Source organism: Papilio machaon, chromosome 4 (genome assembly GCF_912999745.1).
Source record: "Papilio machaon chromosome 4, ilPapMach1.1, whole genome shotgun sequence".
NCBI lineage: Eukaryota > Metazoa > Arthropoda > Insecta > Lepidoptera > Papilionidae > Papilio > Papilio machaon.
In genome coordinates, this window is record NC_059989.1 from 8,152,336 (window position 1) to 8,179,346 (window position 27,011).

At 32.5% G+C, this 27,011-nt stretch overlaps 5 protein-coding genes across 10 annotated transcripts; 2 read left to right on the forward strand and 3 right to left on the reverse strand.

The window, feature by feature from the left end:
- Positions 1–166: 166 nt before the first annotated feature.
- LOC106720647 (calcium release-activated calcium channel protein 1) lies at positions 167–4,856 on the forward strand. 5 transcript variants are annotated; one of them, XM_014515373.2, is made up of 4 exons: positions 401–480; positions 814–891; positions 2,226–2,375; positions 3,936–4,856. In XM_014515373.2, the coding sequence occupies exons 3-4, from the start codon at positions 2,238–2,240 to the stop codon at positions 4,464–4,466; spliced, it is 669 nt and encodes a 222-aa protein (XP_014370859.2). In that variant the 5' UTR covers positions 401–480; positions 814–891; positions 2,226–2,237; the 3' UTR covers positions 4,467–4,856. The 5 variants fall into 5 exon arrangements, with proteins under 5 accessions (XP_014370856.2, XP_014370858.2, XP_014370861.2 ...); XM_014515374.2 differs by having other exon boundaries at positions 814–864; XM_014515370.2 differs by lacking the exon at positions 814–891 and having other exon boundaries at positions 167–480.
- An 814-nt stretch (positions 4,857–5,670) lies between these two features.
- Positions 5,671–7,385, reverse strand: LOC106720724 (MORN repeat-containing protein 3). Its single transcript, XM_014515472.2, has 5 exons — positions 7,241–7,385; positions 6,743–6,806; positions 6,420–6,667; positions 5,879–6,066; positions 5,671–5,772 (listed from the first exon to the last, which is right to left on the reverse strand). Exons 1-5 carry the CDS (start codon positions 7,383–7,385, stop codon positions 5,671–5,673), a joined length of 747 nt encoding a protein of 248 aa, XP_014370958.2.
- Positions 7,386–8,006: 621 nt separating this feature from the next.
- On the reverse strand, positions 8,007–11,241 carry LOC106720605 (28S ribosomal protein S22, mitochondrial). 2 transcript variants are annotated; one of them, XM_045686938.1, is made up of 7 exons: positions 11,034–11,241; positions 10,716–10,945; positions 10,153–10,277; positions 9,804–9,861; positions 9,371–9,561; positions 8,849–9,029; positions 8,007–8,260 (listed from the first exon to the last, which is right to left on the reverse strand). In XM_045686938.1, exons 1-7 carry the CDS (start codon positions 11,137–11,139, stop codon positions 8,045–8,047), a joined length of 1,107 nt encoding a protein of 368 aa, XP_045542894.1. In that variant the 5' UTR covers positions 11,140–11,241; the 3' UTR covers positions 8,007–8,044. The 2 variants fall into 2 exon arrangements, with proteins under 2 accessions (XP_045542894.1, XP_045542893.1); XM_045686937.1 differs by having other exon boundaries at positions 9,371–9,579.
- A 301-nt stretch (positions 11,242–11,542) lies between these two features.
- Positions 11,543–17,886, forward strand: LOC106720765 (zinc finger CCHC domain-containing protein 8 homolog). The gene is made up of 8 exons (XM_045686757.1): positions 11,543–12,392; positions 12,615–12,787; positions 13,125–13,323; positions 13,737–13,868; positions 13,956–14,136; positions 14,981–15,100; positions 15,421–15,608; positions 16,026–17,886. Exons 1-8 carry the CDS (start codon positions 11,676–11,678, stop codon positions 16,719–16,721), a joined length of 2,406 nt encoding a protein of 801 aa, XP_045542713.1. The 5' UTR covers positions 11,543–11,675; the 3' UTR covers positions 16,722–17,886.
- Positions 17,887–20,440: 2,554 nt separating this feature from the next.
- Positions 20,441–24,462, reverse strand: LOC106720644 (small integral membrane protein 14). The gene is made up of 4 exons (XM_014515366.2): positions 24,280–24,462; positions 23,947–24,020; positions 22,524–22,715; positions 20,441–20,577 (listed from the first exon to the last, which is right to left on the reverse strand). Exons 2-4 carry the CDS (start codon positions 24,016–24,018, stop codon positions 20,539–20,541), a joined length of 303 nt encoding a protein of 100 aa, XP_014370852.2. The 5' UTR covers positions 24,019–24,020; positions 24,280–24,462; the 3' UTR covers positions 20,441–20,538.
- Positions 24,463–27,011: the final 2,549 nt, after the last annotated feature.

Sequence of the window (27,011 nt, forward strand, 5' to 3'; positions counted from 1 at the left end):
TAGGAACTTCTCTGAAAAATCTATATTATTTAAAATTGAAGACATCGTATTAAATTCAAATGTATATAAATATCAATTTAATTTTATAGTAAAAATGTTTTTTGTTAAGTAAAAAAACATTATTTGTCGAAACGTCACGCCATGTGTCAAATTGAAATTGTCATTGTCAACAATTGTGACAATTTTATGTGTATTTTGTATCATACATTCTAATTATTTTAATACGTGTTATATGATAGGATGGGAAAGATAGTGATTTATTAGACTGTGGAAGTCAAACTAATTGCTTATGGGAATCTTTGGAACGTACTTATTATCTACGATAGCAGTGACCTCGTCAACTACAGCTTGAAGGACTGTCGTGCAATTTTTTTAGGTATGTCGGTTTGGTCAGCCAGTACGGTTGGAAATAATTACCATTACGCGCATCCAGCCAGTCGCGACAGTCATTCAAATAATTGGTGTCCAAACTTAACTAAGGTACGAAAATGAAAATCTCAACGTAACCAATTGAGTGCATTTACTCTTTGCAGTTGTAACACAAATTATTTTACGAGTTTTGCTAATTACCATTTTATGTAGTTTGTTTAATATTTAATATGTTATGTATTATCGTGCATTCTTATTGTATATTCCTTTATATTTTTCAAATATACTTTACTTGAAGTGCAATAAAATTTTAATTCCTCAGTTTGCAGTCATAGCTCTGTCTTTTTTATTAATTTTGCATGATTATTCTGTTTACTTTCTGATTATTTTAATGTTTTTTAATTATATATCTGAAGAGCTAATTTAAATTTTTTCCCAATTTAGTGAGTCTGTTGACCAGTTACCATACATTCAGTTGAGCTGCATTGAGACTGGGTACTGCAATTTTTCTATTATTAATAAGTGAGTTAATATCTCATATTAGGGATTATTGGATTGGTTATGGTTATTGTTATAATAGTTTAGTGGAAAGTGAGTTTTAGGTTTGTGTAGGTTACTCCACCTGTGATAATATTACTCAGTGGTAAATATGTTGTGTTGTTTGTAATTTAAATACATTTGTTATAGTAGTTTTACTGTGTTCATTTTTAAATGTGCACATGATTACTCATTTCATTCACTCACACATTTTATGTCTTTATTTGCTTGTTTTTGTTTATTATGTTCAATGTTACATCCCCTTTATTTGTGTAACTTATTTGGGCTATATCATTATTATAACTATATTATTAGGTAGTTCTATGCATATCAATGTAGTGTTTTTGAAGCTAATAAAAACTTGACACTCCATTTTTTTCTACCAGATAATACAATATTAATAAATAATTTAAAATATCTTAAAGTGTGCATATAATTTATGCTCTTCCCTGTTCCCCATGGGGGTAAAGTCATAAATACAAGTCAGTAAAAAGAACTACGTTCATAAAGTAGTACCCTTGACTATTCTGATTATTTAAAATGTAAAATTTCAGTTTTACTAATTTTCTTTACAATTCCTAATCCATTACGTCCTTGCTTCAATGTTATTCAACACAATCAAATGTCATAGCAAATTCATTATTCATGTTTCTGTATGCTATTGCCATTGTTTTGGTAAATACTAAGGTAAAATTAAGATTAACCATAGATTTCTGAGACCAACTCATCCTCATTTAAAACATCTTGACAACAACAATAACAAACAAAAACTCATCTCTGTTTTGTTAAAGATAATGGAAGAGATGACCATATGTTTTATACAGAGTTTTTGGTCTCAGAAACCAACGGTAATGTAGTACTATTGATAAATGTTACAAATTGATAACTAAGAATACTGTTTTTATAAATAATTTCATATATTTTCTTATTCTTTTATAATCATAATCTTACTCATTTGTTGGGTTAGTTGAGTGTTTGTTGGATTTGTAGGAACACAGTGTGAGCCATCAAAAATTTTGTCAAAAACAATAGGACTATTATAACTTCATATAACATTTAATTAACTAACAACTTCAAATTCTTATTTTGTTGATTTTATGACTCATTTTGCTTTGAGGAAATAATAAAAAATTTCTTCCTACTAAACAGATAACATTAAACATAACATAGGAATGTTAAATTGTTATTCAAAGTACTTTAAAATGTTAATGTTAGAAAACCCTTTTCCACTAGTGCAATAACATTTCCACTGGACTTTTAGTGAAAATAAATCTAATTCATGTTTGAAAAACTAGCTTTAATAGTGCATTCTTCAACAGCACAAGTGCGTGATGTCTGGGGAGACGCCAATACAAACCGATGATGCTCTGCATACACCGGCATACTTGTCCTGGAGGAAGCTTCAGCTCAGCCGTGCTAAACTCAAGGCCTCAAGTAAAACATCAGCCTTGTTGTCAGGATTTGCTATGGCAAGTATTAATATCATTCTTCCTTATCCTTTTTCTGTAGGTTAGGTAGGTCCTTTGCCTGTGAAGGTAGGCAATAACTTATTGCAGATGTCTATGGCCAGAGGCTACCTGCTAGATCATTTGCCGCCTTTTACTTGGAAAAAGCTTGTTTCATTATTTGGAATTAGGTCTCTTTTTTTTAATTTGTCTATGGTTGTTAGGTTAGGCTGTGTTTTCTTAATGGTAAGTATTAGTCATATACTTTTATTTGTCTATCTTTTCCCGTCACGATTTTAAATGTTAATTATATTTACATTGTGTCTAAGAATGACAACTTTTGCACACTGATTACGGATAAGTTATTGCAACCATTGATTTAATTTCGTATTGTTTCTTTAGCGAAATTATGTTTGTTACTAACTCGTTGTGTACTTTTAAATGTTCGATGGGTCTTACGTATAAATAATCGTAAGTTTGTAACACAAATTTTACATTACAAAAATTAAAAAAAAAACGGTACGGTACATAAAGGCCGGCAACGTATCTGAGGTTCCTCTGGTATTGCAGATATGCATCGATGAACACCTTGGTACTCGTTTGCCCCCTTATCATATAAAATAAACAAACGGAATTTTGTATTCTTATTTTTTTAATTTCACTGAAAGACTTACTAACACAGATAAAAAAAACAGTACCTATACATGGCGCAAATTGTAAAGCGGGATACGATTATTTTCGTAGGATTAGTGATTAATTTGTCGTAAGTTTTTTTTTACATCATCCTCTATATATTTTGCGGGTTTTTATGTATATTTGTTTAACTGTGACACTGTGAGCTAAACCATTTAACTAATTTTACATAGAGACTTATACATAATGTAATATTGTAAAGAATAATAGCTTTGGTCATTAATACTGCTGGTTATTGTAATGAACGGAATTTTGTTAATGCTAAGAATAAATCGATTCCCATTAAAATTGTTGGCGAACAATGTAATTTTTAACATAGAAAATAACACTTTATGTAAATAAAGGTCAGTTTACAAAAGCAAACCTATACGACATTATATTTTACATAGCGTAGTTTGAACCATGAAACTGTATTCGCGTTTATAAATAAATATTTTACTTCTTTTTAAGAAAAAAATAAAGACATTGTTAAATGAGAAGCGACAATTCAGACAAAACGAAATGTTATTGAAACCCTAAAATGGTAACTCGTTAAGGTTAACTACTAGTTACGCACAACCGGGGTTCTCTTGCGTAGCTCTTGAAATAATCTAAAAGAGGTCATATATAGTTATTAATAAGTTATGTTTCATTGTGTGAGATAAAATAGGATATAATTAGATTGAATTGTACTCATTCCGGATTAAATGTGATAACAAGTACTGGACAGGCAAAAAGGTAGGCCCAATATAGGTTTTTCATAACATATTTTTGCATAGGTTTGTCAACAGTGAAAATTCACGGGAAAATGTCCGCCTAAAACTATACCTCTAATTTCAATTTCATTGCCAAAACTGTTTTTCCTAATATATTTTTTCTTATTGTGCAGTCAATATAAATATATGTTTTCAGGTAGCTATGGTTGAGGTGCAGCTAAATCAACCGGAGGATACGAAAGTGCCGCCCGCGATGTTGGTAGCGTTCACAGTATGTACGACATTACTAGTGGCTGTGCATATGTTGGCACTCATGATAAGCACGTGCATATTACCTAACATTGAGGCGATTGGCAATCTCCACAGTATATCACTTGTACACGAATCCCCACACGAAAGATTACACTGGTATATTGAAATAGCATGGGCGTTTTCAACATTACTAGGTCTTATTTTATTCCTAGTCGAAATAGCTATACTCTGCTGGGTGAAGTTCTACGATCTTAGTGTAACAGCCGCTTGGTCGGCATGTGTAGTACTTATCCCTGTCATGATAGTCTTCCTAGCTTTCGCTATACATTTCTATATGTCTCTAGCGACACATAAATACGAAGTAACCGTCACTGGTATCAAAGAGTTGGAGTTACTGAAGGAACAGATCGAAATGGGTGATCATGATGGTCGAATGAATAATCTAACCTTACTTGAACAAAGTAGAATTGTTTGATGGAATATTTTGTATGTTATATCGGATTGTTCTTTTATATATATAAGTTAGTTACGCTCACATACAAGTAGCGTTTTTTATTAATTAATCATTGTTCCATGATTTCGCATTGTAACAATGCAATAATCGAAACGCTACGTACGTTATCTTTAGATATAGTGTATGTACTTAGATAAGTACTTATAAGTGCCAATTAATGGTCTTTGCTATGTTGTAATATGGGAATGTTTTGATTTTGTTTGTTACAAAAGCTTTAGTTAATATGGTAATGAAATGACAGTTGAATCTCCTCAAAACATTGCATAGCTTCAATTCATAATTATCTGTGTTCAATATTAAACAATATAAATTAAAAATATCTGATCGTTTTAAATATAATACCATTCAATGGATGAAACATTTTTTTTATACTTTATATGTAATAAATAATCTAGTGCTCGCGCATTTGTCTTAAAATTTAAAAACGCAACACACTAATTTCATTATCCAAACTGACCTTGAAGTCAAGGAAAAACAAAGAGCGAAACTAAACATGCTTGATATTTGTGTAATTTTTAACCTACTTAAGGAGAAGGTTTTCAAATCGTTTGTTTATTGTTACACATAAACTTCAACAATGGAAACCCATGACGAATTTAATCAAAATGTATTATAACTAGGTCAATATCCTTATGTTATTTACATTAATTTTCATAGATATCCGCTGGATAGGTCGCTGCTTTGCAATGACTACTTCCGCTTCGTGTTCTATCTCTATTATTATTTCTAGTTACCAAGGCTACAATCTGCGCCAATATGGCGAAAATCAAATAGGCACAAAATACCATAGCTTATAGCCAGTGGAGTATAGAGTTCTGTAGGTATTTAGGATAGAGCGTTTTTAATGTTTTTTGACAAGCAATATACGTTATTATAATTTTTTTGTAAAAAGGTATAAAAACGTTGTGTAAATTCTCTTGACATTTTGAAATGTATCCGCTTATGTAAGCAGGGAATGTAAACACGATGTGACTTATTAAATATTAAAAAAATATATAAGAGTTACTTAATTCAATGTAATGAATTACTCTGTGATATAATTAATGACATTGTTACGAAATCTGTCAACACCCTAATGTTTAATAGAATAAGTTTTTATTATCTGTAGAAAATAATTTTACAAACATTGTTATGTACGATCTGATATAAAATAAACATTATAAATTCAATCGATGCAGTTTTTTAATTGTTTGTCTATGTCACCGAGTGATTGAGATAACCAGAGTTTACTCTCTTCTAGTATTTTTCTTGAGTCTTGAAGAGTTTCCTAGAATTATTGAAAACATTGAACGCATTAATAACGACAAATTTGTATTCTGATTTCAACTGGAATTAATTGCAAAAGAAAAATTACGTTATAAAATAAAACATACCAGAGGTATAGGATATTCTGTTGGGCGGACACAAAACTGTCTTACAGTGATATCTAACATTTTGGACTTTACACACAAATTATTTAGCCAGCAGCCTTTCTGAAGTTGTCCCGTGCTCATGTGGTAGAAACGACCTAAACCATTCTTCTTGTCGTTTTTCCAATTCCCTTCGTAGCGATTACCATTCACTAAAAAATAGAAGATCTAAAAGTTTCGGATGGTCCAATGAAAATTTTTAGTTTCAATGGACATATCTTTGAACAAGGGGGCAAACGAAGAGTGATCATGCCGCTCATGGACATAAGCAACACCAGAGAAACTGCAGATGCGTTGCCGGCCTTAAATAAAGATTTCTTCGCTTCCAAAACCTCGAACTTCGATTAATATTGATTGATTTGTGCTTTCTAACTTTATAAGAGCGTAACAACTTCCCAAGATTCCCAATAATCTCCAGTTGCTTTGCTTGCATCTCGCAAAGTTCCTCATGGATTAAACAGGTTGTAACAAAACATTCGTTAGCTTATTAATATAACCGGGTTACCTTGAACAAACATGCCTAAACCTTCCTTAACACCCATATGCCAGTACCCGACGTATAGAGTGCCATCAGAGTACCACATTTTTCCGTATCCATGACGGTATCCTCTCTTCCAGAAACCAAAGTAGACGTCCCCATTTTTATAGTACCACCAGCCAACGCCTTCCGGCTTACCTTTAACCCAATCCCCACGGTATTCCAAACAAAATGTACCATTTGGTAGCCGATTACTTAAAGTCCCATTACCATGTCTGGGAATTTGAAAGAATATGATTTATGTAATTTTTATTTTCGTGGTTGTGTTATTTATAGAAACAACTTTATACCTGAAACCATTATACCAATCACCTTCGTAAAGTTTGCCCCCGATAGTTAAAAAATATCCTTTACCTGTAAATTGTTAAGTCTTCGTGAACTTTTCATATAAATAATAATTAGAAATTGTAATGTTGAAGATCAATAGAATAGATAAAACTAGCAGGACTCATGTGATGGTGACTGCAAAGATCCAGTTTCCAAGACCACATTTTTAGTTGTATACAGTGCCATCTATTAGTAACATTATTAAAATGATAAGAATGAAAAACTTGTACATTGTTTGAGCTCCTCACCCTCACCATTGGTTTCCAAAACCAATATCCCAATATTGTTTCATACAGTGACATTGGTCTCAGAAACCAACGATTAGCCTCCTCCGAAAAAAAAAAAGATAGAGCGAATTCATCTATAAAGATCTACTAATGTGAAAAAATAAGGAATTCCGCCGCTCTAATCTAAAAGCATGTCAAGTCTAAAATAAAATGAAAACTTTTGTATTTGCTAACCATGTTTCAAGTCATTTCTCCAATCGCCCACGAATTTATCAAAACGTGATGTGAATATAGAATGATGGACATTGTTTTTTATAGACTTTTTCTCTGATATCATGCACAATGGTGTAAAATTTCTGGGTTTCCGGTAAAAAGGCATTTCAATAAACAAATATAATTATAATATATACAAACATAAACACAATTTGTCAATAAACTTGACAATTATAGGCAAACGACTTTAATTGTCAAGGTTATTGACAAGTTTGAAGATATCTGGACCAACGAGGCGCTGCGAACGCGGTTAGCTCTGTCAGAAAAAAAACTTGAGAGGTGTCAAGGGACACCCGGATGGAACGAAGTTCCTTTCAATGAATTAGTGAAGGAACCAATGTTTATTCTATGAATAAAAAACTTAAGTCTTCACAAGAAGTACATTTTATTTCTATGAATTTTCGTTATATATTGTCACGTCGTTGCCATGGTGATATAGCAAAAAGTGTCGTGACAACTTTTCGTAAGAATTTTTTCCGTCTAGCCCCCTTTCACTTCGTTCCAATATGAAAAACCTGCATGGGCATAGAAAATGACTTAAAAGAGAAAAACATGACATGACAGCTACAATACGAAAAGGACCTAATGGCACTTTTGACGTTGACAGGAGGGCGCTAGCGAGCTGTGAGCTTGTAGATCTTTAATGGTTACAGATAATATAAAAACTCAGTTATTTAAATAAAATACGATTAAACTAAAACATTATTTATTTGATATTATGTAAAATTAAACTTTAATTTATACTTAGCTAAACATTTAATAACTTTAGGCTTCACCGTGAGCCTTCCTCAAGCCGCGACTGAGCTCCACCATTTGCTGATAATCTTCTTTGAAGCCTTGTAAAGCGAGTTCTTGTTGGCTCTTCATAGCCGAGTTTTTCGCGATATATTTGACAACACAATCAATGCACTTGTTGTCAAGTTGGATGTCTTCTTCCGATAAACTGTCAGGTTTCGCTGCTTGCACTGGCATAGGGAGAACCTGTAAGTATAAATGAACCCTTCTACTGTATTAGGCGAATCTTTAATATTCCATTAGCCACATTGTTGAGATATAAATGGAAGATATAACAAACTCAATTATAAGTGAAAATATTAAAATAGCAGCAATAAAACTTTTACAACATTTCCATTTAACACTTTCAATATTTTATAATTCCCCACAAAGCTAGAACCTTTCTAATCAATATAAAGTGCTGGTGGCCATCTCTGATAAATCACGTCTCTTTCTTTCAAAAGTTACTGTGTTACTCCAAAAAATACTGTTAGACACTGTTTAGTTTAACATCATTTTTAACCCTTTGACCGCCGCTCATTGATATTATAGACATCAATGTGGTTATTTGTTTCACCATAAATATGTATCACCATTCACCACAATGCTTTTGGTATAAGTACTTCATTATTTATTGGTAAAGATTGCATTTCACAAGCCTACACTTAATAATGTCTCAATAACCATAATCTGACAAAAATCCATGTTGGGCACTAGTCACAGCTAAAATGCATTTGAAACACTGTCTAAGTTTCTTATGATAAGGCCTTTAAAGCTATCAAAAATTTAACTTACTTGTTGTACCAGTGCATTGAGATCACTGGCAAATGTAATATCTTCATGAATGGCTTGCCTCAGACCCATTAAAAGCACAGCTTCTCTTATAACACCCATTTGCAATAATTCCAACATCAAGTTGTCCATTGATTGATGCCAAGTTAAATAGAAGGCCAGGGGACCGAAATGCCTTGTCGATCTAAGGAAAGATATTTTGGAATTTTTTAATGTTTAAACTAAAATATGTGAACATCATAGTGGCATTGAGTGTGTTAAATAGAGAAAAATCGTTATTAAGCTTCTTTAAATAGGCTATCATAACCTCAAATCTTGTACTATGACAAAGTTATCAAAGCCCAGTCAGAATAGTACTGTTACGAATGTTAGTCATAAAAAATGGAAAACCTACTTAGGCATAGTAAATGATACACAAGACATGACAAGACAGCTATAGTCTAACAAGGATCTTGTGACATAATAGTTCTACTTATTCCCACCAGTTGCATTAAAAGACTTAACAACTTAAGCTAACACCTTTACCTTAACAATTTATAATTGGTTTTCATATCAACATGCTGATATGTAATGCTTGTCACTTTCTGATACGACGGTTCGTCCGGCTCGTACTGTATGCAAGCACGATCGAGTATGTATTCATATTTCTCTGCCTCCAGTAGACTATTTAATTTTTCTTCATCAGCAAACATCATTGGTTCTCTTACTTTGCGACCCTGAATTGGAAAGTATATCTGGAACATGGACTAGTTAGTTTTAGACCTTAATACCTATGCACTTTTGAGAAAAAAGCCTATTTAAGCTTACTGCAACAGTATGCTACGGAAGGGGACAGGATTAATCTGATGTCTTATCACTTCTAATCTATAAAAGAGACATGTAAGAAGGCAGAATGTTTTAAAACTATCATTAGTAATATATTGAATTCTTAAAAAATATTTCTTCGGTCTTTACTTACCTGATTAAGTCTTTTTCGTGTATCATGATCACTCATTTGTAGTGTACCATCAGGGTCCCTGGAAAAAACAAAAAGTTCAACATTATTATAGTTTATTACATAAAGTTCTGTGTTACTTTTATGAGACCCTAGAACAAATATACCATTGTTTTGAACAAATATATAAGTACACTGTACTAGTCTACTAGTACTAGATTTAAATGCATTCATTAAATCATCTAGCAAAACCTTTAAAAGAAATACACAATAACTATAAGGTATTCTTTTTTGATTTTATAGAATTGAGATGGAAAGACAAGCGGTGTTTGGACTTTGTTTTATATATTGTGAAAAGATATATTCAACAAACCTTTCCACAATAAGTCTGTGTTCATTTGGTACACCAAAGGTGATGTCTGTAAACAAATACTTTGTATTGTCATATCCAACAAGAGCTGGGTCCTTAGATAGAACTTCATTGATTGGCTGATGTACCTGGATATGGGAGAAAACAATAAGTTAAAGTGGGAAAATTATGTCCTAAAAAACTATAACAATATCAAATTAATCTTTGTTTATCTAAAATATAAAATTCTCGTGTCACAGTTTTCGTCACCGTACTCCTCCGAAACGGCTTGACCGATTCTCATGAAATTTTGTGAGCATATTCAGTAGGTCTGAGAATCGGCCAACATCTATTTTTCATAACCCCCCCCCCCATTTTGTTTTTAACTGCGCGCGGACGGAGTCGCGGGCGACAGCTAGTTATGTTATAATAATAACAGTGCTGGATATATTTTTTTAAAATAAATAATCATTATTATTTTGTTTGTATTGGTCTATTATTCAACAGAAGTCTTCCCCTATTTGACCTGTAAAGCACCACACACTATTTTCCATTTACTTAAGTAATTATATAAGAAATGAAACTACCTTGACAACCGGTGGCATCTGTAGCAATCGAGCAGCTGTCTTATTGGCTTTTGAAAATTCACTTTGGAGTTCCTCATTTGTTAAAAATTTATATTCTGGAGTCTTAAGAACAGGTCGGTTGCTATTTGTTCTTTTGCGAAATACTTTTGAGAAATCTGGTCTAGTCAATCGTTTCAAAAGCGCTTGGACGCCTGACGAAAAAAATTTCGGACCTGGATCTTGTTCCCCATCTATGAAACCAAAATTTAAGATTTAAGAAAAATGTGATAAGGGTTAACTTACAACTTACAATTAAATTTGAAGGATTCAAAGATTTACCGTACACCGTAGGAATAATACTTAATTTTCGACTTGAAATAGCAAGAAGCTGAAAATGGTTGTATTGTAGAATTACGTTTTTCTGTATGAATTTATGTAGTGCCATATTGACATGAATTTAACAATCAGTAAAAGCAGTATTTTATGTTTGCATTGCTCTGAAAGAGTTGAAATTAGGAATAAGATTTTAATTTTAGTTTTATATAATTTTTTTTAGAATTATAGGTTAGAATTAGTTTTAGCCACACAGAGTATGTTATATTTATGTTTTTGCAGTGTGTCATAGAGTAACGAAGATTACTTCTTGAGTCTGTGATCGGAAAATGGAGTAACAAATCGTCAAAGATAATTTTTAAGTCTAGGCCTGGTTCTGAAGTTCATACCACCAAATACTTAATAGAACCTATGGCAGATCAGATGAAGGTCCCGAGCTTCACCTGTAATATGGAAGTAGTGGAATTCTATGGCAATGTTGTGGTAGTAACCACTCATGATCTGTCATTGTCATTTTCAATGTGATGTGATTTGTGAGTCCAAATAAAAAATAAATCTTTTCAAGGTGTACTAAGGTGTATTGAATTTATTGATTTTTTGAGTAAAATGAGTTCTTATAATGAAGTTTAATTAATAGATTTCATAATCATGGCAAAGAGAAAAACGGGAGTGAACGATATTATATATGAGTTGGACAATGATGACACCGAAAGCAGTAGTGAAGATGAAGTTAAGGAAAATAAGAAGAAACGTTTTGAGACTAATACCTCTTCCAAAATGACGGCAACCCAATCTATTACTGATAAAAGTATAGTTGATATGACTACACTTAGTAATTCTATGGACGATAGTGATAGTATAATCGAAATTGAAGACAAAAGTCAGAATGGAGGGAAAAATTCGATTGTTGTTGTAGAAGACGATAATACCGAAGAAGAGATAAATAATGATGAGTTAGATTGTGTTATTTTTTCGTCTGTTGAAAAACATGAACAACAGAGTATTGACGGTCCTGAAACTATTATTTTAAATGAAGATATTACTATCGACTCTCCAGCTTCAATTAATGGGCCGGCGTCAATCGGAGGTGAGAGTACTTCGCCACTGATATCCATACGATTTAAAAACAACAAGCTGGCGAATAAGTATAAAGAGAAGATTAAAATGTTTATAAGTGGTCTATTATTAAGTGATAATGAAAATGTTGTCACTGAAAGTGATACAGAATTGGACCTTGCTATTTGGTCAGATAATTTAATTACTGATCAGCCGAAACCAAAAGAAGACAATATTGATATGAATTTGTTTTTTGTTGATACAAATCCAAAAGATGAATCGAATAATGAAATTCCACAATATACACAAGTAAGTACTTGTATAGGCTTGTATTCTACATACATAAATACAAAAATACAGTGTCATTGTAGTTTTTTTAGGGAAAATGAGTAAAAGACTATAGTAAAATATAGGTAAGGAAGAAATATGGGAAATATGTAAAATTAAAACAATTGTTTAAGACTAATATTTTCATTAGTATATAGTAACATGGTATTAAAATTTTTCTTGAAAATTCTTCAATATTTTCAGTCTTCTAAAGTTATTTCAAATGAGGTAGAAAAAGAACCGGAGCCCTCAAAAGCTCTCCGAAGGGGACCAATCTGTTTTAACTGTGATGGAGAGCATGTGTTAAGAGATTGTAAATTACCAAGAAATAATAACAGAATTGCTGAAAACAGAAAGAATTTAACCACGAAACTTGGGTAAGTAACAAAAGATGTGTGTGTTTCAATCTTGGAGGCTGACCTTGAGCTGTGCGCTTTGTATTGCCCTTCCACTAAAACCATTTGGGCTCCACTACATCTATGGGTTGTGACTCAAATGAAGATGCAAACTACCAAGATATTTGAAAATCAATACTATGATTTCTCTGTTAAACCATAGAAAAATGTCTGATGAAAGATTATTAAGACTTTAAAAAAATAATAACTGTTAAAAACAACAATATCTTAAATATGCTGTGTATTCATGTTGTCTCAGAAATTGTCAACAATTTAACTTTTCACATGTAAATTCATATTAAAATTTTGTTTTGCTTAGTCGATATCATGTTGAAGATGATCAGAAATATGGTCATTTAATACCTGGAAGGATATCTAGTCAGCTACGACATGCACTAGGACTGAAAAGGAACGAGTTACCATTACATATATATCGCATGCGGAAGCTCGGTTATCCTCCCGGTTGGCTGGAAGAAGCTAGAATATCACATTCCGGAATATCAATGTTTGACTCAGCTGTATGTTATATTTTAAAGTATATTTTCCTTTTCAATGTATGAATTTAACACTTGTAAAATATATAACTGATAGCAATGTCACTATTCTCGTAGGCAGTTGTCGTAATCTTTGTACAAAATAGTTTAATATAACAAAAGTTTAAAGGTAGACTAAATCATTTTGTAATTTTTGGATAATAGAGTAAAGCGTCAACTTGACTTCATTGTCTTGTTTTAAAAATTAGTAAGGATTATTTAAGGTATTTAGGTATTATAGTAAGGAGTAGATTTTTTGTGTTACTGTCACACTTGTAGACATTTAAATGGTACATAAGCAAGTCCATAAAGTAGATTTGTTTCAAAAATCTGTACTAAGGGAGCAAACCTTATCATCTCTGACTGCATCAGTAAATTAATTTAATAATGGTACATAGGGTAAGGTGATTCTGGATGAGGATGATGAAGAAGGGCAGATATGTGAGGCCGGCTCCAAAGATAAGTTTGATATCAAGAAGATACTTGACTTTCCTGGATTTAATGTACCGGCCAGCTCTAGATATGTTGAGGTATATTTTTGTTATTCATTTACCACTGTGTGTTGCATACATTATATCTAGCATTAAAGGTAGTTAATTTAAGGTATACTGTTACAGCAAGGTCACATAGTTGGTGCTCCACCAATCTCGGAGCAAGATAGCAAGATGTTGATGCTTCAGACATTGGCACCGAATGCAATGAAAGCATATAAACGGAAAAAGTTGACAATATTCCCATCTGGTACACCAAATGACTCTCAAATCAGTCAAACGGAGATGGAATTGGACAGTGGAGATGGTGTGTAATATTTTGTCATTTTAATTTTTAATATTGTCTGAAATTTTGGACAAAATTCACCATAACATTTGTACATCCTATGTCAGTGTCAGCCCCGGTTGGGGGAATGACTCCAGACATACAGCACGACTCGCACGGGAGGTGAATCCCCAATGCTGGGCACGGGGAAATAAAACCACCTAATGCTCCTTAACAAAAAATATTTATTTGATTCATATTTCGCCTTATATTTGTACTTAGATGCCTGACCAAGCATGATCATTTACACGATCTACTAAGTGTGTGTTATGTACGCCCCAGCCTTCTAGATTTTCTGCGTGCAGTGGTTTTCTTTTGCACAGATCATCTGTGTCCTACATATTCTTCTCGTTGTTTTGTAATCTTCCAATACTACGCACAGGCTCTGCTCTAGCCATGTTCGTTGAGACGAACAACTTTTTTTATATCAAGTTGGACAAAGTCTGATCTAGTTTTGTTTTAAAATCTAGTAGTTAGATATTTTAGAGATCACAGTCACTTTGATCTAGTGCTAATTAATTTACTTGTTAAAATATAAAGAAACTTCATACTTTTAAAATGGATATGTTTAATAGACTTAAAATTAATTCATACCTTTATAAAATACTAGCTTTTACCCGCGACTCCGTCCGCGCGGAATGAAAAATAGAAAACGGGGTAAAAATTATCTTATGTCCGTTTCCTGGTTCTAAGCTACCTGACCACCAATTTTCAGTCAAATCGATTCAGCCGTTCTTGAGTTATAAATAGTGTAACTAACACGACTTTCTTTTATATATATAAGATTAGGTCTAGATGCCAGTCTAAACCTGAGTTACATTTACAGAAGTATCCGAGTTCCCACTAGTGCCTCCCCTACCTGACGAGGAGCCTCCTCCTCTGCCTCCGCCCCCCGACTCACCACCGCCTTCACTAGACAACACTAACCAAGATATATCAAGTCAAGGTGAGTCTCACACTTTTAGATATGATAATTCAAATTATTTTTGACATTTCTAGGTCAATATTATTTGATACTAGCTATCGCTCGCCACTCCGTCTGCGCGGCATTAAAAAAACATAATTAGTAGCCTATGTGGTCCTCCAGAGTATGATCTACATCTGTGCCAAATTTCATCAAGATCCGTTCAGCCGTTCCGGAGATACCTTCAAACAAACATCCATCCATCTAAACTTTCGCATTTACATATTAGTAAGATGTATAGTAATTTTTTACTCGGAAACATCTGTGTAGTTACCAATGTGATTTGGGTATAATTTTTACAGAAGTTCTAGGGTCACCTAAAAATGTAGCCACCGCAACTGGAAAAGATAAATCAAGTCCAAACAAGTCTGAAGTTCATAAAGAAATAGATGGAAATAAAGAAAAAATTGTCTCGGCATCAGAATTAATAGATATTCCAATGCCAGATGATGACTTTATAATTATTGATGAAGATTTTGAAGACTATGAGGTAATTGTGAGTTTTTTTTATGCATTGACTTGACATTGTATATGACTTTATATTAGTTTTGACATAGTTTTGGTGCTTGCTTCTCTCTGATAGTAATAATGGTAATTTTAACTTCATTTTTTTATCTTTCTAGTGATATTGTAGCTCTTAAGTTTGGTTTTCTTTTTATATATCTGTCACCAGAACAACTGGTATTGATCATCTGGTTAAAGATTTCATGGAGTTAAATTTTTCTTTATCCAAAGTTACTTCATATGAGGACAAACTCGATGCAAATTTCTATAGTATTTGTTAACACACTCAATGTTGTATGTATTAGTGTTTAGATTTACACATTTATATATGTTTGGTCCTATCTCACGCACTACCTAACCATTTTCCGCTTTGTATTTTGTATGGGTGGCTCGCTCTTTTCAGGATATACCAAACAACAGCGGCACTAAAAGTCCAACTTTGAATGATTTGGAAGAAAAGAAGAAAAAGCTATTGGATGCTATTAAAGAACAAAGTCCAACAAAACTGATATCCCAATTTTCAAGGGAAACTGAAATAGTTGTTGGTGAAAAGGAAAGTGAGCAAGTTGGTAATGAAGTCGAAAAGACTGAATTAAACAAAATAGATGAGAAATGCGATGAAAATGCAAACAAATCCGTAATTGAACTAGAAATTCCTTCCACTGTTAGACAAGTAAGTACAAAAATTAGTGAAACCCCTGACTTAGAATCTGAAAGATCTAAGACTGGTCAATCAACATCAATAACTGGTATTGCCATTAGTGAAACTACTAACAAAGAATCTGAACCAACTAAGACTAGTCAGTCAAAATCAAAGACTGATATAGTCATTAGTGAAACCACTAAAATAGACTCTGAACCAACTAAAACTAGTCAGTCAACGCCAAAAACTGGTATTGTTAAATCTACATTTTACGGTACACCAGTTTTGAATGTCGCGTCCCCTTACGTTAAATTGCCGAGTGACGATAAGTTTGCTAAAGACATTTGTGACGTCATAAACTTTGAGAACTTACCAAACTCGACGGGTAAATACAAAAAGATATGTAACCTACTTAAAAAGGTAAAAAGTGAAGTGGACAGGATTCAAGAGTCATGAATGTAAAATTGACCGCTTAATGTGACCACTTAAAAAAAACTACCAAGACTTAAAATTTGTTGTACAATAAATCAATAAGTTGTTTGTAAGGCGAAATTATATATTTTTTATTTTATAAGGTTAGGATAAAAGTGAACTGCCACATACGTACTCGTTATTTTTTGATTATGAAAAAAAAAATTTACACACATCTTGAACAGTAATCCTTCATATGTACTGACATCTATAAATGGACTGGTTATAAGACGTAGTATTTTGTGCCTATTTGATTTTCACCATTTTGACGCTGATGGTAGCGGTGATGTGGATTCGAACTATTAATATTCTTCTTCTTCGTACTCTTCATTACTGAAGGTCGTGCTCATCTTGAAGTGCCTTCACTGATGTGTCGACGAGCTGCTTCCACACCGCTCTGTCCGCTGCTTGTCTCATGGCGGTCGGAATGTTGAGTCCCAATATTGTCTGGACTTGGTCAGACCAACGGATAGGCGATCGTCGCCTTGCTCTTTTACCCTCGACTTTCCCTACCACAACCAGTTTGTCCAGATTGTCTGGTTGCCTCCGGGCAATATGACCAAAGTAACTGAGGACTCGCCGGTAGCAGGTAGTGGATAGGCGCGTGCTCTTTAGTTGACGGAGAATGGATTTGTTGGTTCTTTTTGCAGTCCATGGTATGCGCAACATTCTCCGCCAACAACACATTTCAAAAGCATCGATTTTCTTTCGGTCGGCTGCTCGAATTGACCATGATTCTGATCCGTACAAAAATATCGAGAAGACTAAAGCACGCACTAGCCTGGTTTTAGTGGCGTTTGACACATTTCTGTTTTGCCATATCCTGGTCAGCTTGCTCATTGCTGCTTTAGCCATCTGTGTACGTCTTCGAATTTCCCCATCGCATCCGCCCTTGTTACTTATCAAAGACTATTAATATATAAAGCTATTAACTGACACGTCACATCAACGCGTTTAAATCGGAACGCAGCAAAGGCTGTCATTTCCAAACGATCACCTGTCCATTTATAGAGGTCAGTGTTCATATGTTAGTCGATATGTTATTTTTTGCATGCATCACAAGCATATTTTACAACTGTATATATTTTCTCTATACATAAAGATTATGCTCAATATTTAATACACTAACTAGACGATAGGTGGATCCTATTGGATCTAGATAAAGTAGTTTTTGTTAAATGTTTATTACCATAAGCATTTTCTGAATCTAAGCAAAATAACAATTTCTCATTACATAATTACCGCTAAATTAATTTTATTATGATAACCATGCATTAGAAATAGTTAAAACATTATTTTTTGTATCTGCCTAATAATTTTTTAAAGGGGTTAAAATAAAATAATCCCTTAGTCGTATTGTTTCCCTCAGGATAGTGGTTGTGAGTTAAGTTCATTATATTTTGTATCTTTTTTTATCAGTATTCATATTTTACAGTATAATATATGCATTTAAAAATCATGTACAATTTACAAACAATTTATTTAATAATCTAAAGATAAACATATCATAGATATTTTTGGGTACTGTTCATAAACAATTGGTTTCTGAGACTAAGATCTTTATATAAAACATATCGTCATCCCACTCATTATCTATGACAAAACAGATAACAATCTATATTTTATATATATAAAAGAAAGTCGTGTTAGTTACACTATTTATAACTCAAGAACGGCTGAATCGATTTGACTGAAAATTGATGGGTAGGTAGCTTAGAACTAGGAGACGGACATAGGAACTTTTTTATCTTGTGTGCATTTATTTTTATTCCGCGCGGACGAAGTCGCGGGTAAAAGCTAGTATGTTTTAAATGAGGATTTTGGTCTTAGAAACCCACGGAGAAAATGAGGGTTATTGTTCAAAAATGTACATAATTTTAATCGTATATTTGTATGTGGACAGTTTGAAAAAAAATTATTTGACTCGTATTTCGAAATTTTTATTAATTATCTAATAAAGATAACCAATGTAGGATTGTATCCTATCATATGGCAACTATTTTATGTCATTTATTTACAAGGCTGAAATGTATGCATGTTAACAAGGTGAGTATAGACTAAGTCAAACTTTACTGTTTACGACACCAATGTAAGAACTTCGCACGAGCGGTTTTTATCGGTTCAAATAAAACAGATGTATTTCTATGTACCTTCATACTGCTGCGCTTTTAAAACGCGACGATTTTTTATCGCGCATGTTGAATTTAAAGCTCTGGGTGAAGGAAACCACAGTGATATTAAAGCGTTCATCCCGACGCGAAGTTTTAACACAGCGTTAATAAAACGCACGTGTTGTTAACCGCTATCGATGCTAGTAAAATAAATCCTAATAATGAGGCCTAATTTTAGTCCTCTTTCCCTTCCCACTCTTTTCTTATAAGGAAAGGATGGGAAGGGGAGGAGGAGATGCATAGGAAGGTTAAATATTCTCTTTTTGTGCGTCTCCTCCTTCGTCGATTGAGGATAGGCAAAGCATCTGCAATTGCGAATGTCTATGGGCAGCGGTCGCTTCGCCATTTCGGCGAATTCATGTGGCCGCTTGCCACCTTGTAATATGAAAAAAAATCAAGAATCCAACTTATCGATTAACTGTGATCGTAAATCATTCATACAAAAGAAACATTTTGTCAATTTCCAAGATTTATCTTTGATAAATATCATTTAGGAGGGTAGTCACGGAAAAAATAAAACAATTAAAAATTTAATTTACATATATTTAATTGCACATAATTAATACAAATCTCGAATGGTGTTTGTCAATGTTACATTGCGTGGAAAGAAAGCATAAATAAACCTTTTAAGCCCAAACCGAAAAGAAAAAAGACAACTAAATCTATGTATTACAAGTGATGTCAGAACGAGATGTACCTAAGTAGGTATGTCAATGTACATTTTTGTTATATATCAATAATTAAAATCATTAAAATAAGGCAAGCAAAATTATATATAAATCGTTAAATTAAGACAAACAAAGTGATAGTGGAGATGTAGACATTATTTAGCATTGAGCTTTATAAACTTTAATTATTGTTTCTAGATACAAGAATAGGGTTTTGTGACCAACATTTATAAATAATGATTCGCGTATATTTTATTTCATTTCATTAAATTATAGCACCAATGTAGAACTAAAACAATTTCAAGATAATAAAACTGTGAAGAGATTCGAATAAAAAGTTTACATAAAATAAAAAGAAAACACCAATAGATAAAAATAAATGTAACAATTATGGAATGGTTGAAGAACTAACACTTATCATTTGTAAGGTATTTATATAATTTAAGTTGTGACGTCACAAGGAGAGTCAATTATGTTTATATTTTTTTAAAACATTATCTCAGTTTCTTCAACTGAACTACTGAGAAATATTTCTTTAAATAACATCAATACATACTAATTTGAGATAGATTCTATACATTTCGATAAAGAACTATGTTGTGAATAAACTAGTTGTATTTTTTTTTATTATCACTATACTGATCTTACCGACAAGTTATCACCAAGATGTTCATACTTACATGATTCGAGTTTCAACATACTTATAGCTATGTAAATAAAAATCAATATTTATCTTCTATACTTTCCTAAACCATTGATCAGATTGTGATGAAATTTTACCAGAACTGAGGTTGCCAGTGTCTTTGGCTCCACAAAAATATATTACTTTTTTATTATGCTTTGATATTATTTATGATTTTTTTAAAATATCACATTGCATTGCAACGCTTGCCGGGTTTCACAGCTAGTATTATATATATTGGAATTAGTTTTTAAAACGTTTCATAGTTTTTATGTATGAAATTAATTTATTGGCGGCGTCGGCGGTGCTCCGTCGCGGTCCTGTAATTTAATAAAAAATGAAACATATGCATCGTTGATCCTACAGTTGGAAATAGGTCTGAAACCAAATGTCATTAATAATTATACTTTCTCATATTCTTTTATGGCTTCGTCTCTTATTTATTTAAGAAACTCAAGATATTCCGTTATATTAACCACAATTTTCCATAATAGGTGATTGATAAATCTTAGTAAAATTAACTTCAGAGGACCTTACGTCCAAATTATAATGATAGATTCCGTGCTGGCTTGTTACGTATGAATGTAGAATATTGATTTAGCTGCCATTTGATATCGGACGTTGACAGTGGACGGTCGTTTCCTTAGTAATGTTTATTTAATTAAAATAAATACATAAATATATACTTAAATGTTACATAATACTCGGTATTGTCGGTTCGAATAAAATGGTACTAAGTCATTAACATTAAGTGGTTGATGATAATTATTCCAATACCGTTTGCTCGTTCATTTACAGTTCGCATTGTCCTACAAATTATGCAAGAGCAAGTTATATTGATAAACTTGTTCTTTACGTTAATTTCTTTTTCATTTACAAGGCGTACTTTGTACCACTAAAATTAAATTTATGGTTTCTTAAATACGCAATATTATTAACTTTTAAGCCAGGCTTATTTGTGACTTTTGAGTGTACACAAAGTACTTTATTGTATTATTACATAAAACTGTACGCCAAAGCCCTAGCCTGGTATTAATATATAATCACTATGAACGATTCAAATATAATAAGCGTGCATTTGTACGTCTTCTATTGCTCTTATGCAAAGATTTAATCATAATTTCATGTAAATTTATGCACATATAATGAAGATTACATATTTAGTACCATTCTAGCAAAATGTAGTTTTATATTTCATTCTGATTATGTATCATTTTTCCATTATATGATACTATTTTATCACGCCACCCACACGTGGTAGTCATATCAGTACATTTAAACTGTTTCTGGAATATAATCATGCTTAAAAAGTACACTGGCACAATGTTAATATGATTAACTGTTGTCATACAAAAAATTCTTCATAATTACACTTAATTTTTTTTCATACATATGTATGTACTAGCTGTGTCCTCGACTTCGTCCACGTGAAATGCTGTCTTTGGGTAGAATTTTAATTATTTAGGCTAATTATTTTACTTTAACTTAAAAAACCTTACAAAACATTCACATACAAACTTTCATCTCCTATTTGCTATAGTTATATTGCACCCTTGAAGGTAAACCTTTTACAAACTTTGAATGTAAGCTTATAAAATAAGTTTCAAGCTTCTCGCTGTAAAAATGATGATGGTTTCATACAACTTTTAACCCTTTATTGCAATAAAAAGTAGCCTATGTCCTTTCTCAGGATCTAGACCAGGGATCCCCTAACTGTTTTGGACAAGTAACCCCATTTTCTAAAAGGAACTGTTACCTCAGACCCCATGACCAAATTACTTACTTTTAAGATCAATTATTATTATTATTTTTAATTCTGACTTAGGTCAATAGAAGAAGACAGAGTGAGAATCAGTAATGCTTTAAGTTTGATATCACTTTGGGAATCCCTGATCCAGACTGTGTACCAAATTTCATTTAAATCGGTACATTTTTGGTATGAAAGCGCGACAGACAGACAGTGTTACTTTTGCAGTTATTATATTAGTAAGGATGTATGGATTTTTACTTCACATAAAAATTTGCAACCTATAGACATATTTATTCTAGTACGGTAAGTAATAAAAAATTATGGCTAGCTGTGGAAAAAATATTTCCCTAGTGTTTTTATTTTGTAATTCATGAGTTTCTGCAGACAGTTTGTCGTTGATAAAAATATTAAGAGTTTGGGCTAAATTAAGAACATAACAAAAAAAGCTACATTTTCTTTAGAGATCTTATGAGATGTAACTCGTTTTGTTGGATAAGCATCTTTTTTTTTACTTACTTGGGAATTGGGCGTTGGTTTAGTGGCATCCTGAAGTTGGTTGCGGCGCGGACGCAGCGCGTACATGGCGACTGCGAGCGCCATCACTATGAACATCATCAGAAAGCTATTGCCGGCGGACTCGGGCCGCGGCAGTCCCGGCAGCTGCTCCAGACACTCGCTGTCAGTGCAGTATGCTTGCCCTTGGCGCAACTATGTTTAAACATAAACATTATTCAGAAAGGTTACCAGCTTATTCATACAATGGTTCTTATAAATGTCTTATAAGTGTTCTTCGAGTGTTAAAACATTATGATGATTGAAGATCCTCACAGGGTTAGACTTTAAAGTTAGCTAAACATAACCAGTAAAACCAACTTGCCTGGCAGGTTCACATTCATAAAAAAATAGGATTTATTTTATAAATAATAATTTTTATCAAAATCTGAGCACCTGGGGCGGAGCATCACGGTAAAACACAAAAAAAATCAGGTGAATTGATAACCTCCTTCTTTTTGAAGTCTGCTAAAAAAGGGAGCAAACATTAAAGCAACCCACCATATTAAGGTCATATCAAGACCCACAATATTGTTATTCAAAATACAATAAAGTAAATAAGAATGGTTCAGGGAAAATTTTACATCCTTCATTGTACTGTGCTAAAATTATTTTGAAAACAACATCCATATAATTTAACAGTAAAAATAGAATTCCTTTGTTACTAAATTTGGAAAATTGCCAATAATCTACTTTCATAAAAAGTTTTAAAGTGAAAAGATTGGTATATAATGTTGAAATTATGTTAAAATGGAATCTGCTCTAATTAATCTTACTTCTGTTAGTAATAATAATAAAAAAAAACTGTCAAACAGTTCAATATTCAAATGTGTATGATAAACCAAATAACCTACTTATGTAAAACAGGTCAAGGGTACAGTAAAATGTGCAAAATCAATAAACATTTAGAAAATGTTTACTACTTTGATATAATTTCTATTCAAATTAAAATAAATTCAGAGTTAAATGCTAGAAAATTGATTTAGGTATTGGTACACCATGAATTTGTTATCACAGCAAACTTGCAATTTTAATTATTCACATAGCTGTATAACAAACAATGCAATTACAATATATAGTGATAAGAAACAATTATTATGTGGAGCTTGTTATTTTGTATAATTGACAGTTGTATAATATAAAAATATGTTAAAAATTAAACTACATTGAATAATTTTACATAAATATTTTGCCAGCCATTTGACCTCAATCTTTTCCTGTTTTGTCATTGAGTTCATATAGGTTGACTTGTTGGGAATTACTTATTATCAAGAATATACTATATAAAAAGTGTGGACGTGGAATTGTGTGTTATACTCTAATCATACTTGATCTACAAGGACGTCCGATAATTTTTAATTTTCCGAAAAGTTATAATGTTGCTTACCAGTGAAATAAGTCGTCGCATCGCCAATTCATGATTCCACAGGCATTCGCAAGGATCCATATCATCGGCCATCTCTGCACAAATATTATAACACACTCAATTTCCCTTTTCGTATTATTTGTAACTATCGGAATTTTCCTTTCTAATAAAAATCAAATGGTATTTAGAACATTACAACAAACTTTAACACAAACATCTAGAAATTATTCTGATATTTCTAACAATTAAAAGTGATATTGTCTTTGTTTTTATTTACAAATAAAAAAAAACATTGCCAATGACTGTCACAGGAAGGGAAAGTGATGCTGGATATTTTTTTGGAAACTATTGTACCTCCACGCAGTGTTTTTCGGTTAAAATAAGAAATTCGCAATAACTAATGTGAAATTAGTTTTTTCTAGCGAATGCACCTCCGTTGAAATTGACGAAATAAACGAAAATTGTTGGCAAATGTTTAACAAAGTCTACACCTGAGACGACATTTTTACAATGTGATTGTGTATGCTTGTAGCTTTGTGATTGGTCGTAGCGATTGACGATTCTCTGTATCGGCCAATCAAATGCCAGGTCAACCTAGTTTCAATTAAAAGTTGTTGCCAGTAAATTAAATTCTACTAATTTAGTAAGATTTTAAACATTGTTTGGTTATAATCAAGTTGGACACAAACATTTTAAAGCTTAAAATCAAATATATACAAAATTTTAGGCAGAACTTTTTAAGGTAAAATGAGCTGTGTCATAAAATTTTAATGGAATTTGGTAACGGCACCAAACACGTAAAAGCCTATGGTCGAATTGTGTGCATATACAACATAATTATAACAATGTCAGTATCATTTATGTATCATGCAGTGGTTTAGCGACAGCAGAAATAACGCACCCAGTGCAATGAAGACTTCATGAACACTATATATGGCTATGGGCTGCCTATAAAATGTAGCATTTTATGCATGTGTGATTTTCGCCATTTTGGCGCTGATGTTGGCGGTTTATAGCGGTAGCGTGGATTCGAACTAATAATAAAGACAGTGTTAACTGTCACGTAACATCAATAGGTGCGTTTAAATCGGAACGAAATAAAGGCTGTCATTTCCAAGCAATCGCCTATCTATAGACATCAGTGGGTATTCATAATAATAACCTGATGTGTTAAATTTTTTGAAATAAAGAATTCAGCCATAGATTTGATGTTCAATGAATGCAAAATTAATAACTAATAAAAATATTATAACCAAACATTCGCATTTATAATATTACTAAGACTATTTATGTTATAACCAGAAATGTCATCGTTTAAAATACACGCCAGAAAATAGGCACTAAATAAACTTATTTTCGTGCGATTTCAATTTTCTCCAAAGATTTCTCGATTTTCTTGATTATGTATAACGGATTTATCGTTATACCATAATTAAAACTTCCCTTCGTTCTACTCTATAGGTAATTATCCTTATGTTTGAGGATAATGGCTAGCTCCATTTATCCTTATACATATTGGTCTACCGCCGGCTAACAGATATAGGTCTAATTTTACAATGATTATGCAAATGATTTATTGGTTTATTGAACTGTAAAATATTAGATCTCCTTTTGTCCTTAATTAGAGTTACATGCAGTTTTGAAGTGAGTAATGAATTTTTTTCGAGTGTTATTATGGATGTTCGTGACGTTATCATCGGGAAAAGGGTGTTTTAACTGCTTATAGTGTTGTAATAATTCTAAAACAATTGAAAAGTTATATTAACATAACTTTTCAATTGCATTGGAGATATCTTTCAATAAACAAACATCCATCCATTTAAACATTTGTAATTAATATTAGTAAGATTTTGTACCATGCGAAGGAAAGAGTTATTACATTCGATCCTCTTATTTTTAATTCAATTCTATGTTTTTTATGTATCTCGTGAAATAAAGATAAATTCGGAATATAAATAATTTGAAAATGGAGACAAGGAATGCTTTTTACAATACAGATTTTTTTTCAGAAATTTATTTATTTAATCTGTAGACAAAAATTGAATTAGCAAAGTAACAAATAGAAGGAGAAAATCGGTGTACAAGTGAGTTCTTAAAGAGTTCCTTTATAGCTAATCCTTCGGCAGGAAGAAGCTGTCCAGTATATAATATTTAAGTCTAGCTACCTACCATGTACCTACATCTTTTTGTCGCATAGAGTTAAATTCTTATGGATACAAATTAACAGTCACTTAGCGAAAACAATTCCGTATTATATCTACCTTAAATGGTTCGCTTAGTGTATATGTATGTGTATGTGTATACGGTAGGTTAATTTGTCTACTGTAAGATAATTGAGATAATTGTACAAGTTAGTAGAAACTAAACGCAGAAATGGTAGTAAACCTAAAGCAAAAATGTATGAGCGATCGAAATTTTATTATTACAAATTTAAAAAAAAAATAGGCAAAAGCTTAATCTATTATAATATTATGTATCTACTGTGGAGCAATTCCCGTGACCTCAATACCCTCTGAAACATTAGAAAGGAGCACAGAGCGTTCCGGCTTTCAGAAGCAGACAGGCAATTTCATACGAATTTATGTATATATCTATTCCTACACTTTCTGATATCACTTCGTTTGATGTCACTTGTCACTGATGGCGGGTGTGATGAAGAGATGGGCGTGTCCAGTTAAGCCCCGCCCATCCGCTACTTGGGACCACGCCCACACTTAATGATTTTACGTTTCAAATAAATTAAGTAACAGAAGAAATTACAACACTCGGATATGATAATTACATTTACATGGGTACTACATTCTTCGAAATATGTATTTACCTCTTAACTCCTCTTATGGATTACTGGATAGCAAAATTGTTGGAATATTTAATTTGCTAGGGTATTTCTGGTAACAATTCCAGAAGTTTTTTTTTAATTTTTGGCATAAGACACGACTTCCTTAAACTAGCAATTAAACTCCACTTAACTGAAAGTTTTGGTTAGGAATGCTATGTTCCACGCAATGTAGGTATTTAGTATAAGGTTTGGTCTTTGGTTGCAACTTTCTGAAGTCCAATTTTATTACTATAACAGAATACGTAAC